Consider the following 19,746-nt stretch of genomic DNA (forward strand, 5'->3'; position numbering starts at 1 on the left):
TGCATTCTAGGAGACGAAAACGAGATGGCGGATCTCCCGCAGACGAAAACAAGATGGCGGCATACAGCATACGAAAACAAGATGGCGGCATACAGCATACGAAAACAAGATGGCGGCATACAGCAGACGAAAACAAGATGGGAACATGACATACTAGCTGGCGATATTTCTATCTACCTGGGCATTGGTGGTGTTAGGTCAGTCTGACGTAGGCTTCTGTGGAGGAAGGATCTGTATTTTTTCTTTTGCTCTCGAGTTCGTACCATGGACTCTTTGACGTAACTGCGTTTTAAAATTAATATTTTATAGTAATTGTTTTAAAATTATTTTTAATAAATTATATTTTCCCTGAATTTCTAAATAAATAATTACAGATTTTCAAGATGGCGGCCGCAATGAAAAGTGCAACGGTGACTTCATAATTCAAAATGGCAGCCATGACATCCCAGCCATAACCTCGGCGGCCTAGTGCGGCTTGCTCATGGGGAATTCAAGACGATTTGGGAAATTTTCCCTCAAAATGGGAATTATCCCTCGAAATAAGGAAAATTTAATTTTTCCGATTCTTTGAGATTTTTGGTAGGATTTTTTTTTCTCCCGAAATACTGGAAATTTTGGGGGTTTTGGGCAAATTTTGAGTAATTTTTTGGCAAGTTTTGAAGGTAAATGTCATCCAAGATCGCCGCTGTGACGTCAGAATCCAAGATGGCGGACATAATCCACACCCTGAATACTGCCACCGGACCTACTATTATATACTACTAGGTATTACTACCATCGACATCCTGGAATACTTTATTAATAGTTTATAGTCATATAAATAATAATGTAAAATTAAAAAAACAACAAAAAAACATTAGAATCAAAGCATTACAATTTTGACAAACCTTATTAACATTGAAATAGTGCAGTGTTCATTATACTTTAGAGACACAACTAATTGTAAGCCTATATATATTTAAAGCCATGAAAAAAAAATTCAGTGATTCAATTTTTACTGTTAACTCTTAATGTTTAATTATCTCATTAAGATTTGTTGTATGTAAGAAGTATTTACAGAGTGATTTCAGTCGTTTAAGAAAAAAAAATACAAACATCTGCCTAGTGTTGTAATAAATGTTTTAAAATATTTTGGGGTTAATATTTTATTGATGCCATATAAGTCTAACTTCTAACCCTGTACATGCACACTGACTTTTTGTATGATTTGCTGTTCATGTTTCAAGCGTGTTGTCTCTGTTAGCCCTCTCCTTTCGTCTGCGCTGTCAATTAGTTTTTGACTAAAAAATTTACACAGAATTAATGTTTTGGGTCCCATTTTAACTATTACGCAGGAATGTTTATAGGAATGGAACAATCTTTTCAGTAGAGGATTCAGAATTTTCAGGACGCGTTAATAGAATATTTTCAATGTTATGAATGGCTAAATACGGAAAATGGGCGATTGCTCCGACTTACTAGGCTGGTAGCAAAAATTAATATTCACAATAGACATATAAAATACGCATTCAAAGATCTATTAGAAGGTGCTGGACAAATTCACGTTGTGTTATGAAAAAAATTAATGAGAGTGAAATGTTTAAGATGCACGCACACCATGCAACGAAATTTCCACAGGATAAAAGAAAAATGTTACACACAAATAAAAATTACATATGTACTATTATATCTTATACTTCAGTGATTTATATTGAATACTGCCCACATCATTAAAAAAAAACATTTATTTATTGTGAATATTAGTGGTATAAATTGTGTCCTTAAACATTTTCAAGTGTATTTATATAAGTGAAGACATGTATAATTAATTTGCATTATAAATTATTACATCACTGTTTAATAAATAATTAAAATTAATAAATTAGAAAATGATTCAACATATTTATTGATCTTTATTATCATTTAAAATTTATCTAAATTATTCAAAAAAATTATATCTATTATTAATTTTATACCCGTGTTTATATTAATATTGAATAATGAGTATTTATTAAATTTATACTTTACCAACCATATTTATAATATCACTCCAGTCCTTTTATTATTTTATTTATGATAATTATTTGCATGCAAAATTAAAGTTAGTTTTTTTAACACGTCAAGTAAGTACAACTTCTAAGTACACGTACGTCCGTTCTTTTTTTAAATTGTGGGGTTGAAGAAATCTGTACATTAAATAAAAGTGAGGGTATTATTGGCCCCAGGGCCCTGCATTAATATAATATATTATATTGTTTATTTTCCTTGTGCTTCCCAGGTTTCGTCGACACCTTTTCAGTTGAGTTTCACCTGAGTCGTCTCTGCTTCCACAGATATTCCCTGATTGTTGGTGTTGCGGTGATCCGCTAACCGCGCGACATCTCATTGGCCGCCCTCTGTACAAGCTCGCCCAATCACATCGCTTCCTTGCACGGAGGACAAACAAAAGAAAAAACACCCGCCCAAATATAAACTGTGCTACTTTAAAAAACCTTTATTACTTGTACACACATAAGAAAATAATTTACAAAGAAATCGCTCGCTTACAAAAAATTTCTTTTTTTTCTCTCTCTCGTCAACATCATCACGCAACGTTGAAATAAAATACTTATGTTCATTTCTAATATAGTATATATTTTTTGTGTAAATATCTCTTTATTCTAAACGATCTGTTCCTTCAAACATAACTTTTAACGTCCCACTGTTTTTTTTATTATTGACGCTAGTCACCTTTGGTCTTCTGCTATTATCACTGTCTTAGGCACTTTTTTTTTTTATTTCCGCACAAGATAGAACCGTTGGTCATCCCTTATTTCTGTAACGGCTCTTGGAAAATGTACATGTCTGTTTTTCGTAACCGGGGAAAAAAAAGTCATTCTGTACTTAGGCGTGTAATATGATAAACACTCTGCTGGGGAAACTACGTTGTTTACTTGCGTGAGTATGAAAATTTTTGAAATTAAATGGGAAATGCAATAACCGAAAGACTCCATAATGGTTTTAAACGGATTTATACCCATAGTAATTTAAGTATTGAAATTTTTTTTGTTTGTCTATTAACAGTATTATTACAGTTTTAATTATTCGCTAAAAGATATTTCGATTGGATTTTAAATGTCAATGACTTCCGTGAAAACTAGTTGTAACAGCCAGGTATGCCAATAAATTACACTATAGTATGCTTTAACGAAGCCAAATAATGAAATGTTGGGTCCAAAAAAAACTGTTAACAAGATTGCATCTGTCGGTTTTTCTTCTCTCCCCTTAATGAGAAATTAAGTACAACTGCCCGAAAGCAACCTAACCTCACTTTGCAATGTGCGTAGTTGTCTCTCATATTTGTCACTGGCTGTGGTTCGTGTGAAAAATTCGTGTTTCAGCATTTCGCAATTTCATTTTCAAAAGTTCATCTTCTTTCTTGTTTTAAGCTGTTATGTATACAGGGTGATCTAGGCTACACGTGCTGTTACACAGGTGTTGCTCTACAAAGGGTACACGTGTGTTCAGGACCGGTCCCGACATGTTCACGTGATGTTGTACACCAGCGCCCCGTGTACAGTGTGTTCTCGGTTGTGCCACACACACACGGCATAGGCACAGCGCACAGGGTGTTCCAAGAGCCTCATCGCACGCAGCAGGCAGCAGCCCAGTACAGGGTGGTCCAGGGATGAGTTGCCCACGTGCTGTATACAGGGTGGTCTAAGGATGTGTTGCCCTGTGTCGCATACAGGGTGGTCCGAGGCCGCAGCCCAGTACAGGGTGGTCGAGGGAAGTGTTGCCCACGCGCCGCGTACAGGATGGTCCAAAAATGTGTTGCCCACGCGCCGCGTACAGGATGGTCCAAAAATGTGTTGCCACGTGCCGAATACAGGATGGTCCAAAAATGTGTTGCCACATGCTCCATACAGGATGGTCCAGGAATGTCACGTGACGCATACAGGGTGGTCCGAGGCATCGGCCCAGTACAGGGTGGTCCAGGGATGTGTAGTCGCCAACACGCTCGCGGGATCACATGGAGTTCTGCTTGCTGCGCCGTATGCGCGACACTCCCTGGAAGGATCTGCGCATGTGCGAGGCGTCGATCTTGGAGAGGCAGGCCGCCGCCGCCGGACAGTCCGCCGCCTCCGCCGCCCCCGCCGCCCCCGACCTGCAACAACACACACACATGTTGTACCGAGTTACAATGTCTTTCTTGTCTTTTTGGAAACTGTTTCACAAAGGAATCTATTCATACATAGAGACCGGAAAAATTCGCGGTTTCATTTCGCGATAGGCTAGAATCTAAATGTGATTAACCTTTCGCTGCTTCAGTGATTGGACCACAGGTTGTCTGAAGGAATCAAGGGCCAATGAATAATCCTCAACGAAAGAAGTATCGAATCAAAAGGCCATCCTAGTTAACAGTTGTCACGAGTCAGTGGCCAATGAGCGGATGTAATTTGTCCGAGTGCGTAGAGGATATTAAAGTCTATCCTGTGGGTCATTGAATTAGCGAATTTTTCCGGTCCCTATTTATACATATACATATATATATTTATTTGTGACGTTGATAAACTCCAACACCATTTGACCGATCGTAGTGTTTTTTTTGTTTCCATGAGCAAGGTTTTCATGCTATCCATTTTTTTTGCAACTCGCCGCTAGATGGTGCTGCAGCGCATCAACTTCTAAACCGTTCAAACCGATCGCCATGAAAATTTGGTGCATTGTGATTTTTACTGTCCTTAACCCTAGACGACAACCACAAATAGTGAGTGTGGCATTGGTATAGGAACCGGAAAAAATTCGCGAGTTCAATGACGTCTAGAATGAACTCCATAGTTCTACGTACACTCGGTCAAATGCCACCCTCTCATTGGCTGCTGTCTTGTGAGACGTTCCAGCGTAACAGCCTGTGATTCGATAAAGCTTTGGTTGGGTGTTTCTCATTGGCCCAGAGTCATCCAGGTGAGTTGTGAGCCAATAACAGAGGCAACACTGAGGTATAACTATTTGTATTTTAGCCTATCGCGAAATGAATCCGCGAATTTTTCCGGTCTCTAGACATTGGTATTTGGTGAATGAGTTGAAAAAAAAACCACTTTATAAATTCTAGATAACATACAAATCAGCCGTCTATCAGGACCTCAGCAGGGTTATGCTAGTCTTTCGTAAGAGCACGGAGTGCTGTCTCAAAAAATCGATGAACGCCGGCTGCACGCACGAAAAAGGCATGACTCACTGTCACGTTCCGCCTGAGCCGAGCGTGCAAGAACCGGCCAACCACCGTGCGAGAAAATCTCCTATAATATGAAACAGGTTAAGGCGGGCTATTCAAAAAGCAGCAATTTAAAAAAAAAATTTGATTTATTTGTCCAATTTCTTCATTTTAAACTAACAATAATTTATTGACATTGATTTGATTTCAGTTTATTTCTATAACTAATTGTTAGAGACCGGAAAAATTTGCGATTTCAAATCTCTAAAGGATAGACTCCATTATCCTCTATGCACTCGTGCAAATTACATCTGCTGATTGGTTACCGACTCGTAACACCTGTTGACTTGAATGATCGTGATTCGCTAATTCTTCTGTTAAAGATTTTTCATTGGCCCAGAGTGCTTCAGATAAACTGTGACCCAATCACTGAAGAAAAATAATGTCAAAAGTATTTGTACTCTATCCTATCGCTAAATGAATCCGCAAATTTTACAGGTCTCTACTAAGTGTTCGTGATTACATCTAAACAAATTATTTAAATTAAATTTGCAAAAAAAAAACTGTAAATAATATTTGAAAATTAAAAAGTAACTATGCAATTTTTAATCAATGTTTTCTCATGACGTTAACACGTAAAATTATCGTCCGTAAGCCGACTTCACAGATAAATGGCGGGTGCAGGTATACACTGTCTCCGGGCTGGTGGTTCAGAACGGGGGCACCAGGCGGCGCTGACGTCATACAGGGGAGGGGGGGTTTAGAGGTCGGGGAAGCCTCTCATCACCCCCTCTCCCCCTCATCAGTACCAGGACCTTCCAGCCGCCTTTGTCTAGAAGGGCTTCTGCAGCCGCGCTCACCCTCCTTCCGCGCCATAAAGCCCTGGGCTCCATACCTTCGCCCCTGCGACGAGAGGAAAATGCGGGGGCGAGAGGAGGAAACGGGATGTTACCACAGCGTCGAAATACCACGACACCGAACGTACAATAACGCCGAATGCCAAATTGACCGCAACGCCCCGACAGCTAGAAAACTGCTGTGTACCACAACGCCGAAATACAGTAACGCCGAAAAATGTTGCTGCGTGAAGGGGGGGGGGGGGGGGGGGACACAGGAGCAAAATGAAAAACAACTGAATGAATTTGTGTGTGTTTCTTAAATGTATCTTAACGCCGAAATACCACAACCTAACCTAACCTAGGCTAGCCTAACCTAACCTTTGTGGCAGTCCTGCAATGACATTTTTCGGCGTTAGTGTATTTCGGCGTTGTGGTACACAGCAGTTTTCTAGCTGTCGGCGTTGTAGTCAATTTGGCATTCGGCGTTATTGTACGTTCGGCGTTGTGGTATTTCGGCGTTGTGGTGCGTCCCCGGAGAAAACCTGTACAGCGACCGCCCTCAGACTACTTTTTCATTTAATTTCGGAGGAATGCTAAACGTATCCACCCGTGAATTAAACGTTAAACAAATGATTATTTTTATTTAATTATTAATTAATTATTTCCCCTGCTGGCAAACCACACATGACGAAAGAAAAAAAAAACGTTATCTGCCTGCACATCAATATCCGAAAACTACTCAGATATAGGCCAAGATAGTCGCCCTAAGAATTAATTCATAATTTATGTTTTTATTTAAATATCTTGAACGGTTACCACCAAAATTTCAATATTGCACAGTCAAACATACCAATATAACAAATTTACGATTTATTTTTCTGCAGTTTGGTAGGTAATACTTTTTAATTTATTGGTAGAAAATAGTTTGTTAAGTAGCCATTGCGTTGTAAATAAAGACCAAATGTATATTGAAATTTGATTCTGTTTCTGTAAAAATTATATATATATATATATATATATATATATATATATATATAGGGTGAAATAATAGGTAACTCCGAAAAGTTTTCGGTTTTGCAAAAAAAACATTTGCCTGTAAATCCTAGAAAAATTTACCCAAAAATATTTCTCTGGAGAACTAACAACTCTAGTCTTGTGGTTTACTAGGGGAAGAGGGAGGGGGGTGGGGACACTCAAAGGGCGTCTACTCACATAACGAGGATACGCTTAGTCGTTCGCGAGGTAGCCGGTTGCTGAGTTGTTAGCCTCTGTTAATACATTTGACACATGTAGGCGTATATCCATGAAAAATTTACGTCATAATTTTAACAACTTGATACTCTGGTCTAGTTCAGAGCGATGCGCGCACACGGGTGTGTTTACAGCGGGGACCATTAAACTTACCATACGAAAGTTTTAGCATTATGCTCTAACATATTAACAGGAATCAAGGTAAAAATAATTTTTTGGCGTGACAACGTCTGATAAATCGACGAACGCTTACTGCACGCACGAAAAAGTGTGCCGTTACGCACATTTTCCCGTTACGATGTGTCGCGTTACGCTCGTAGTGCGCTTGCGCCGCATCTATCTCTCTTCCACTCGATTGGAACAACCATCGATTTGACTTTTTCGAGGCACATTAAACTTGAAACACTCCCATTCGTTTCCTACTTTTCCTATCATCGTCCTATCCTTAACAGAATAACACAGATTGGAAGAAGTTAAATAGCAAACATGTATAAATGTTATAGTTAAAATAATCTCTTCGTTAAAGTAATAAACATATTTGAATTATAGTGCCAATAAAAGTAAATTTATCAATTAAATTAGAGATTTCATTTCACTCCTTCTTTGTATCCATATAAATAGTGATAATTCAATAAAAATGATTAAATTTTATTAATAAAAGCATGCAATAATTTCATCAATGTTTGTTATGACGTTGTTACGTTAAACTATCGTCCGTAAACCGACTTTACAGTCAACCAATTTTTTTTTCAACCTCGACATCACTTCTCATTACCAAAGCTACCACTATTCTGACAAAAAAAGTTTCATTCTGACATTAAAACGTTATATTTATATAATGTTGTTACGAACGCAGACAGGACCGCGACACGATGCCAGGTTTGGAGCCGGCTGGCGGCCACCGACTTCACGCGCCGTCCACTGACGTGAGGCATTCCACGCGTGCCTGGCCGGATTACGAGGGACCTCGCTACCCCCTACCCCCTCCCCGTGCATCGTTTGCCTAGGCGCCGTTATCTATCACTGAGCGGCCTTGAGAATTCCTCGGGCCGCCGCGTGGAGTGGCGAGAATGAACGCCGCCCTTCTGGACTGTTCGGGCATCGGGTCGGTCCGAAATGACGCGACTCGTCAAAGCCGCTCTCGTCGGTTCTGGAGAAGAAGACCCACTAGTACTTGAGCAGCGCATAGCTCCAAGAGAGTTCCGAGAGTTGGGAGAGTTCCGCGAGTGAAGGGAAGTGCGACATCGGCTGAGAGGGTGAGAGACCCCCTCGAGAGTGGCGCGAGACTGTGTGGACAGGCGCGAGGTGAGGGGCGAACCACTGTCGAGCCCGGCTCCAGGGAGGAGTGCGAACTGCGGAACCTGACAAGACATCGAGTGACTTGCGAATAAACACATTTAAGTATCAGTGATTTGTAATCGGACATTTTTAAGTAAAATTGTTTATTAGTAATGTAAATATTAGTAATTAATAAAACTGTGAAAAAACCTAAGAGGGCTATCCTTTATGAGCCCAATTCTCCCCACATTATAAATCGCAACAATATGTTTTACATGGATACACGGAAAATGTGTGAATTTTTTTTTGGTCACAAGGTAAACTGCAAACACTTACATCTCTATTTTTATTCAAGATATGATTCTGAACATACGCCATTGCTGATTACACTGTATGCCATAAGAAACCTAAATAGCGGACAAGAAGGATAAGTTTGCAAACTCAAAGAGAAAAAGCCCAAATCAGCTGATGTCAAACAAAATAAAAAAAAACCATAAGCACAGAAAATTCTGTGGAAGGAGTTTAGTCAAAACATTATTGCAGCGGGATAACGAGACAGTCGCAACACGAAGTAAACAAAAGACAAGAAATGACCTTTGACGACACAACGACAACAGAATAAACCAACGTTTATCTCCCTTCAGCCATCGGTAGAGACCGGAATAATTCGCGAACTCAATGACCTACAGGATAGACTCCAAGATCCTCTATGCACTCGGACAAATTACATCCGCTCATTGGCTACTGACTCTTGAACAACAGTTAACTAGGATGTTTTTGATTCGATACTTCTTTAGTTGAGGATTATTCATTGGCTGTGATTCCCTTCAGAAAACCTGTGGTCCAATCACTGAGACAGCAAAAGGTTAATCACATTTGGACTATATCTTATCGCGAAATGAAACCGCGAATTTTCCCGGTCTCTGGCCATCGGTGCTAATTTTGTAGTCCAGGCTACCGCCAAAAAAAAAAAACTAACAACAAGTCACGACCTCTTCGCCAGTTTCTTATTCGTCTACCCGCACAGTTTCCTGGCGAGACGTCTCTTTTTATTTTCCACTCGATGATTAATCGTGTCTCCAAGTCTCCCAGTCTCCCAGTCTCCAAGTCTCAAGCCGCGCAACACACCGAGACTGCCTGTCGATGCAGCGAGGATGTAATTAACGTCGGAAAAGCGACGCATCCGCTCTAAAAATAAAAAATAAAAACTGCAGCGAGGGAAATAATTAGGGAAGTTTTCTCGTTACAACATCTTTATGTTTTTGGTCCAAATGACCAGCGACCTTAATGGGGAGACACGTGAACTCAAATACGCCATCTTTTTTTCCAATAGTTTTTAAGCCCATTAGTAGAGACCTGTAAAATTCGCGGATTCATTTCGCGATAGGAAAGAGTCCCAGTGGCGTAGCCAGGATTTGTTTATGGGGGGTGTTAAGAAGCATGCCCCCCCCCCCCCGTATTAAAGTGGGGGGTCCGGGGGTCCTCCCCCGGGAAAATTTGGATTTTAAGGTGTAAAATAGTGCTATTTTAGCAGTTTTCGGTTCTTAAATTTAAATATTGTAATGGTAAAATTTTTATTAATTTTAATATGAAATTTGTTGAGTGATGAATAGGAAATTAATTAAATATTTGGTGCTAAGGGGGGGGGGGGGGGGGTTGAACCCCTAACCCCCCCCCCCCCCCTGGCTTCGCCCCTGTAGAGTCCAAATAGTTTTGACATTATTCTGCTTCAATTGATTGGGCCACAGTTTATCTGAAAGACTCTGGGCCAATGAAAAATCTTTAACAGAAGAATTAAGCGAATCACGATCATTCCAGTCAACAGGTGTTACGAGTCGGTAACCAATCAGCAGATGTGAATTTGCACGAGTGCGTAGAGGATCATGGAGTCTAGTGTTTCATATTATATGGAAAAAAAAAAAGATGAAGAAAACCATAGCCATTTGTTGTGTGTGCAAGGTTTACAATATTCTTTCTTGTAATATTGGTAAGTGGTTTTCAAAGGTAGGTATCTTTTGTAAAAGTTCCCTTTTTTTTGGGCCGCGCGGTTTTGGCCGCATATGTTGGCGACCCTGATCCCCGCGCACGCTCACGTGACTGGGGCGGGAGGCTGACTGACACCTCATAATGTCCCGCCCCCGCCCCCGCCCCCGCCCCCGCCCCCGGCCACGTATCACACTCGCCGCCTCATTCAGCCGCCCGGCGTGTTCACGTCAGTCAATACCACCGGGCTCGAGGGGGTGGGGGGGGGAAAGTTATGAGAAAATTTTGCAAAATCACCAGCGAAGGCAAAGTGTCGCCGCGCGAAGAGCCACGCACGCCCAGGGCTGCCACCCGCAGGCACGCAAACACCACGGGGTTGGCGCCAATGGCTAAACTACGTTGTGGTTTTTTTTTTTTTTTTTTTTCCACTTCACGTGTTACCAATTTTAATTTCGAAGTCGTAATTCCTTAGGCGCGTCGCGAAATTTTTACGATGCGCGCACGTACCATGCAAATGAATATTCACGGAATAAAAAAAAAATTTGTTGTCTGTAAAGTCGGTTTACAGACGATAGTTTAACGTGACGACGTCATTACAAAACTTTCTTGAAATGATTCCATACTTTTATGAATAAAAGTGAATAATTTTTATTGAATCATCACTATTTTGTATGGATACGAAGGAGTGAAAAGAAATCTACAATTTAATTGATAAATTTACTTTTATTTGCACTCATTAATTCAAATATGTTTATTACTTTAACGAAGAGATTATTTTAAATATAACTTTTATACATGTTTGCTATTTAACTTCTTCCAATCTGTGTTATTCTGTTAAGGATAGGACGATGATAGGAAAAGTAGGAAACGAATGGGAGTGTTTCAAGTTTAATGTGCCTCGAAAAAGTCAAATCGATGGTTGTTCCAATCGAGTGGAAGAGAGATAGATGCGGCGCAAGCGTACAATGAGCGTAACGGGACACAGCGTAACGGTACAATGTGCGTTACGGGACACTTTTTCGTGCGTGCAGCCGGCGTTAAACGATTTATTAGACGTTGTCACGTCAAAAAATTTACATGAAAATAAAAATCATACATGTGCTTCTCAAACCGTATACCTTACTGACTGATACTGATCTATATAATTAAAAACATTTATTTATTTAGAATATTAGTGATAGAAATTGCATTGTGTTATTATTTTTTTTTGTGTATTTTCATGTGTGTTTAAATAAGTGAGGTTATGTTCCCGTATGTATAATTTTTAATTATAATTAAAAAAAAAAAAAAAGATTTTTCGCTAGACTGCAGTAAGGTGTGCCCACGCCAGTGGTTCCGGCAGTCTGCGAGACAAGCCGTTGCCTCATTGGGCCGGGCCATTCAGTCGCGCTTACCTCCGCGCTGAGTGGCTGCGCTCCGGTGTTCAAACACACAGACACACAGACAGTCACGAGACATTGTCGAGGAATATACATGTTAAGTATTTATACCTTAATGCCTAGAGACTAGAACCAAAAGACCCCATGTTGGTTTCAACGGGTTTTAGGCAATTACAGTATTTTATAGTTTGATTTTAAAATTTACAGTTGTGTAAAATCATAGTATATAATTTAGTACAATTCTTAAAGTTAATAGTCGATGACTGCTAAATATAAAAGCCTTAAGCATTTAGTATTTAATTTATTTTCGGGAATGATTACAACTGTAATGGCACTGTCGATAGAAGCTATAATACGGTCTTTGAAAATCTTATAAGACCCACGCCTGTCTGGGCACACAGCGGTGTGCACAGCTTCAGAAGTTAACAACGCAATTTGAAAACCGCATAAGATAACAGAATGGGTGTTTATTTACTAAAAGCATTTAAGAATACGCTGAGGGCGGGTAAGTTATTCTGTCTCCGTATTTTGTTTTTAAACTGTGCTTTTAGGAGAGTGAAAATGGTCTAACATATGTGGTTTTCAGAATCACTTTTAGACATGAAACACCTGGTTAATATTCTTGAAAGCACTAAATCGACTTGCATTACACCTTCGTCTTCATTTCTCCGCCGTGTAATGTTACGGTCACCGCTCGATGCACGACGAGAACACTGCGCGCCAGTCCAGAGGAGACACCATGCTAGAATAACCTATCATCCTGCTTCACTGACACAAACACTCCTCTAACTAGACGGGTCCATGCTTTAACTAAGTGGTTTCAAACAAATATCTTCCTGCCATCTCGCTTCAATCTCGACGTAGGAAACCCAGGCCACAATGCCACGCGCATTTTCCTGCTCACGTCAGCTCCCAGGGCCAACTTACTCCGAACCACAGATACCTAATTTTTCCCAACTGACGCTATCAACTCTCATCTAAATTTAAAAAAAGGGCAAAATTCTAAATAATAGACAAAAAATATCATGGCAAATATAGGGGGTGACCACATATGCATTATTACAGTGTGACGTCTAAATTGTAACCAGATTATTTCATTTCCCTCTTCCCAAAACAATGGCCTATGCCATGATAGTTAGACACCCAAAACGTTGGCTGAAGTGAATGTTTGCATTGTTGAAATCAGTTTAAATTTTTTAAAATGGAATTGACTGTGTTTGATGTTGAAGATTATAAGCGTGGTAAAGCACCATTTCCGCAGCGGCAACGTGGCGATGCCGAGGTAGAAAGTGTGACTTCAACCACGTCGCGGTCTCCTGGCATGAGACAGGTTGAAACCAACATGGCGTCCCCGGGTCCCTGGAGGAGGCGCGCTCACCCCTGCGGCTGGGACTGGCTCTCCACGGCGGACAGGCGCTGCTTCACCTTGGACTGGTGGCTGGAGTACTCGGCCAGCAGGCGGGAGAACCTCGTCTGCAGGTTGCTCAGGGTGCTTTCTGCGAGCAACGACCAGCCTTCGAGAGCACTCGCCCAGCCACCCGCCATCGAGCACGGATATACCCTCCTCCTCCTCAGTCCCAGGGCCGGCGCGTCCACACAGGCGAACTAGGCAACCGCCCAGGGCGCCAAGTAGCTGGGGGCGGCGCAGCACGACACACAACAGCTGATACAACATGTTGAACGATTATTGAAACTAGATGAAAATGGATTTTTGTAACAGTTCGGAATGTTTATATTGATATAAGTAATTATTTAAAGTCCACGGTGACCTGTTTATGATTTGTAATAAGTAAAAAAAAACACAAGCCTGCTTACATTTGATTGTTGACAAAATCTTAGGCTTACGTGATGTATTTTGAGGCAAGGAAAATTTTTTTTTGGGTGTTCGGCAAGGGGGGAGGCATTAAGGTTTTTCGCCTAGGGTGCCAATTTACCTTGCACCGGCCCTGCTCAGTCCAAACTTTCAAGTAAAACTTATTTGCTCAGGGGGCTACAATCATCGAGCATGAATGAGGGTAATAGTGGTGGAACCTGGAGAGGAGAGGAATAGTTAGGTACATGATGGGGAAACCGGTAGAGGTAGAGAACAGCAGGGGAGAAGTAGAAATGATGCAGCATACATGCACACTTGCATACTTAGGAAATAGCATAAATTAGCACTTGTAAACTTGCATAAATATATTTTTTTATCTGCGACCTCAGCCGAAAAAAGCTGTCATGTTTCCTATACCTACACATGCTAGTTTCACACACTCAACCACTCAACCTAGTCACGGAAGTAACCATGCTCCTTTCATACAGTATTGTTTAAAATACAATAACATACAGGCGCCATGCACATGGCTGCTTCACCTAGTCATGGAAGTGACCCTGCTCTGCTACCAAAGTTTCATTCGTGGTACATGAACATGACATTTGCGTGCACTTAGTCGAGGATGTAGTCCTGCCCTACTACTGAAGTCTTATCCGATGTACAAGAATAAGTTAGCTTCATGCAATGAGCCACTCCACCTAGTCTGGGAAGTGGCCCCACTCTGCTACCAAAGTTTCATTAGTGGTACAAGAACATGACATTTGCGTGCACCTAGTCGAAGAAGTAGTCCTGCCCTATTACTGAAGTCTCATCCGATGTACAAGAACAAGCTAGTTTCATGCAATGAGCCACTCCACCAAGACTGGGAAGTAACCCCACTCTGCAACCATAGTTTCATTCATGGTACAAGAACACGCTCTTGGCTCCACGCACCTAGTCGCTCCACCTTGTCAGCGAGGCTCTCGTGTACGGCCTGCGCCTCGCGGAACGCCTGTTCGTCCAGCAGGCCGTCCTTCCTGAGCAGCTGGCAGCCGCGCTCCACGAGGCTGTTGCGCGCCTCCGGGTAGTCGGCCAGCGCCTCCCACAGGTCGCGCTTGGCCAGGCAGAACAGGTCCGAGTAGCCGAGGCTGCGCACGTTCGCCGTGCGCCGGTTGCCCGTGCGGTTGCCCGGGATGTCCAGCACGCTGACCTCGCCGAACACGGAGCCGGCGCCGAGCGTGGCCAGCAGCGTGCGCCCGTCGTCGTCCACCACCGTCAGCCGGCCGCGCTTCACGATGTACATCTCCTTGCCGACGTCGCCCTTGCGGCAGATGTAGTCCCCGGGGCTGAACACCTGCGCGCACCCGCAAGACACGCACACCACTGACAAACAAGTAAAACGAGAGTAGCCAACAAATATTGCAAGCCGACACACCGAAGTATTTGTAGCCGGACAGCACAACCTACCTCATCATTAATATACAGTGTACATGGTTTATATTATTGTTAGTCTATGGTGTGCACCTTCTAGCTAATCCGAAGTCTGCATTATGCCACCCCAATGCTAGTCTATGGTGTGCACAATTTACCTCACTGCTAGTCTATTGTGTGCACAGTCTACCACATGGCTACTCTAGGACATGGATAGTCTACCTCACTGCTAGTCTATGGTGTGCACAGTCTACCACACATCTACTCTGTGGTCTCACCTGCAGCCGCAGCTTGAGCACCAGCTCCTCCAGCAGGCCCGGCTCGCAGTCCTGGAAGATGCGCACCTGCCGCAGCGTGTCGAGGTGCACGTGGATGGCGATCTCCGCCTTCAGCTTGTCGGGCAGTGCCGACAGCACCCGCTCCTCGTCCAGCGCCTGCCACCACCACACTCCCCTCTCACACTACCAAACAACCACACTCCCCTCTATCACTACCAACTACCACATTCCCCTCTCACACTACCAACTACCACATTCCTCTCTCACACAACCAACTACCACACTGCCAACTACCACATTCCCCTATCATACTACCTACTACCACACTCCCCTCTTACACTACCAACTACCACATTCCCCTCTCACACTACCAACTATCACATTCCCCTCTCATACTACCAACTACCACACTCCCCTCTCGCACTACCAACTACCACATTCCCCTCTCACACTACCAACTAACACTCTCCCCTCTTACACTACCAACTACCACACTCCCCTCTCACACTTCCAACTACCACACTTCCCTCTCACACTACCAACTTCCACACTACAACACCCCTCTCACACTTCCAACTACCACATTCCTCTCTCATACTACCAACTACCACATTAACAAACTTTCACATTCGGGAATATCTGCGCCCCCTTCCCGGAATCAAAAAGCGCTTCTCTGATGGGGCCCGCTAGAGCTTGCAAATACGTAACTGTGAAATAGGAATGATAAACGTTATCCTGTGTGTGTCCCCGGTAATCCTACAGATTTTTCGCACCTACCAAGCATGATGCATACATCTTATCACATACACTATGCTCAAGGACATATGTCTTTGCACCAAAACTGTTCCCAAATGTCTTCACATGAATTGCTGCAATGCGAACCTTGTTGTTGCTGGAAAAGGGGATCCCACTACTTGGACCACCCGGGGGACTCGTTAATTCTCTCGGGGGCCCTGGACAGCCTCGTGTGTCGACGTATCGCAGCACCGGTGCGACAGTGACTCGCCTGCTTGTTGGCCCAGGTGTAGGCGAACCAGCGGATGACGCGCGCCTCCAGCTCCCGGGACACTCGCCGGAACGCCATGTACTGCTTGACGCCGTCCATGCGCGTCTGGAAGTCGACGCGCGCCACGTTCATGTTGCTGATCATGGAGCCGATGTTGCCGACGATGGTGGCGAAGATGAGCACCCCGGCCAGGAAGTCCGCCACCACGAACAGGTACTCGGCGTCGTTCTCCGGCTGGGGCGTCTCTCCTGCGGCATGCGAACACACCAGTGTGACTAGCAGGTGGGACCACAACTGTTCCTCTCATGTGACCAGCAGTTGGGACCACAACTGTTCGTCGCACATGACCAGCAATAGGGACCACAACTGTTTGTCTCACGTGACCAGCAGGTGGGACCACAACTGTTCCTCTCACGTGACCAGCAGGTGGGACCACAAATGTTCGTCTCACGTGACCAGCAGGTGGGACCGCAACTGTTCGTCGCACGTGACCAGCAGGTGGGACCACAACTGTTCGTCGCACGTGATCAGCAGGTGAGACCACAACTGTTCGTCTCACGTGACCAGCAGGTGGAACTGCAACTGTTCGTCTTATGTTATATAAAGGTGGGACCACAACTGTACGTCAAATCTCTCTGTCCATTATATATATCCATCATTCATGTAACCTGGAATGAATCAGATGGCTCGAGATTTCCATCCTTCCACCCATCAAAAATCTCAGCAAGCTTTAACCTTCGGCTGTTGGATGGATTAAATTATTACCGCCAAAATTTTTGGGATTCAATGTCTGTCAACTGTTATATTAAAAGGTTTTGAAGTTCGATAAACTATTTGTTTAGCTAATTTTTTTGCATGTTTTTAATTTGTGTTGAACATGTTTAAAGATTGATATTTGAAATAAAACCTGACAGACACACAGAAAAGTAATTAATTATGCATGGTCATTAGGAAATAAATATCAGAGCTTAGCTAACATGATCGTGAAACTAATCTACCTTTACAAGATAATGGGTGTTTGTCCATCTTCACTGACCATGGAGGTTTAAGTCTCTGGAGTGGGTGTATATTCTAAAGTCAAAGTTATTCTGATTAGTAATTGTTTAGCAAAACAAATCTTAGGTATGTAAAGGCTTATGCTTTAAGTTGATATAATATTTGGAAAGGAACTTGCTAGAATCATAAAAAATAACATTAAGTGAATATTGTTAAACAAAGATGTTAACAATACATCAGCAAGAAATGAGCGTTAAAACTTCTATCCAGGGGCGACTCCAGGATTTATTTTTGGGTAGGCCCGGACTGTGCCACAGGGGCGTATGCACAGTTATGGGAGTCCGGGCTGTACCGGGGTTCTAGCCCACATATCAGAGGGTGGTCCGTGGAATTTGAAACTTCACATGCAAAAAGGTTAGTCTTGTGGTTTTCTGTGGGCAATTTTTTTCTCTCAGAAGTCCAATATGTATAATATATTAATCATAACATTTATTATAAATGTATAATTGTATGTCAACAAAATACACTTTAAAAACTAAAGGGGTCACCAAATTTATTGTTAGGATTAAACTTGTGTTAATGTAATATCAATACTACCACACAACTCGTACATTAATGTAAAATGTTACCAATCTGCGGGCTAATATATAGTTTCATTTCATTGCACACTGCCCTTCTCGGAAGGGCAGACGATTACAATTAGTAATGAAGATTAGATTTTCTTTTCTTATAGTTTTCAAAATAAACATAATGTTTAACATGAATTGTGTATTTTTATTAAATGTCTTATTTCCAATTTTCGATTTTGAAAATGTTGGCTAGGCCCGGGTCCAAACGGCCCGCCTGCTGCCAATCCAGTCTCTCATCTCTGTGGACCTCTCAGGAAGCCCAGAGACCCGAGTAGATGGAGTAGCAGCCTCACCTATGGTCGTGAGGGTAGACCAGTAGAAGCTGTATATGCACTAGCCTCACATATGGTCGTGAGGGTGAGGGTAGACCAGTAGAAGCTGTAGATGCACTAGCCTCACCTATGGTCGTGAGGGTGAGGGCAGACCAGTAGAAGCTGTATATGCACTAGCCTCACCTATGGTCGTGAGGGTGAGGGTAGACCAGTAGAAGCTGTATATGCACTAGCCTCACCTATGGTCGTGAGGGTGAGGGTAGACCAGTAGAAGCTGTATATGCACTAGCCTCACCTATGGTCGTGAGGGTGAGGGTAGACCAGTAGCAGCTGTAGATGCACTAGCCTCACCTATGGTCGTGAGGGTGAGGGTGGACCAGTAGAAGCTGTAGATGCACTAGCCTCACATATGGTCGTGAGGGTGAGGGTAGACCAGTAGAAGCTGTAGATGCACTAGCCTCACATATGGTCGTGAGGGTGAGGGTAGACCAGTAGAAGCTGTAGATGCACTAGCCTTACCTATGGTCGTGAGGGTGAGGGTAGACCAGTAGAAGCTGTAGATGCACTAGCCTCACCTATGGTCGTGAGGGTGAGGGTAGACCAGTAGAAGCTGTAGATGCACTAGCCTCACCTATGGTCGTGAGGGTGAGGGTAGACCAGTAGCAGCTGTAGATGCACTAGCCTCACCTATGGTCGTGAGGGTGAGGGTAGACCAGTAGAAGCTGTAGATGTACTGCCGCGACAGCGTGCTGTTGCGCGGCCCGCTCAGGTTGTACACCCAGTTGTCCGTGCCGAAGCCGATGGCATAGCTGATGGCGAAGTAGAAGCACGCGTTCCAGTGGATCAGCACGAGGATCGCCAGCACCACCTGCACACCGGCGTGCGACGAACAATAAAAAAAATGTCACAACTGCTTATCGATCGACATAGAACCTAACGTTACAGTATACTTGTCCACGAAGCAAAAATGAACTTCCCTACTCATACTAGACATGACTGCCACCTGTCATAGACACCAGACATGTTTTCGATAAGAGCGAACCTAAATTTACACACCCAATAGCTACATGTTGACCATTGTCAAGAGAGTTCTTATAGGCTGTAAGTATCAAATTGACGACCATCCATCTTGCGGATATTTGAAGGGCAGTATGGTTTTAAAATACATTTTGTGACAATTATAGCATATATGAAAGTATGTCATTGGTAGGGACAAAGAAAATTACCTTGAGTTAGCCTTTATTATATTTTATGCGTGGCATGAAACATCGGATAAAGGGATCAATTTACAATTCAAAACATGTACTGTTTCCAAATGGAAAGACATTAGAGTAGGTACTGCAGCTAAACTAGATCCATCACTCGATACGCATGTAGGTGTTAGAGATCACCTTGCAAATACATAAGAGTATTGGGGTTGCTGATGAATATATATT

At 42.8% G+C, this 19,746-nt stretch overlaps 1 protein-coding gene across 2 annotated transcripts in view; it reads right to left on the reverse strand.

Moving 5' to 3' along the window:
• Positions 1-2,098: 2,098 nt before the first annotated feature.
• LOC134540714 (cyclic nucleotide-gated cation channel subunit A) overlaps positions 2,099-19,746 on the reverse strand; it is a 153,298-nt gene continuing 135,650 nt past the window's right edge. For both annotated transcript variants that reach the window (XM_063383599.1, XM_063383600.1), the window contains 6 exons: positions 18,998-19,178; positions 16,414-16,661; positions 15,408-15,563; positions 14,653-15,052; positions 13,285-13,402; positions 2,099-4,126 (listed from right to left, as the gene is read on the reverse strand). In XM_063383599.1, the coding sequence (XP_063239669.1) occupies positions 3,988-4,126; positions 13,285-13,402; positions 14,653-15,052; positions 15,408-15,563; positions 16,414-16,661; positions 18,998-19,178 (1,242 nt within the window). In that variant the 3' untranslated portion in view covers positions 2,099-3,987. The remainder of the gene's footprint in view (positions 4,127-13,284; positions 13,403-14,652; positions 15,053-15,407; positions 15,564-16,413; positions 16,662-18,997; positions 19,179-19,746) is intronic.

Source organism: Bacillus rossius, chromosome 17, assembly GCF_032445375.1.
Source record: "Bacillus rossius redtenbacheri isolate Brsri chromosome 17, Brsri_v3, whole genome shotgun sequence".
In the NCBI taxonomy this organism is placed as follows: domain Eukaryota; kingdom Metazoa; phylum Arthropoda; class Insecta; order Phasmatodea; family Bacillidae; genus Bacillus; species Bacillus rossius.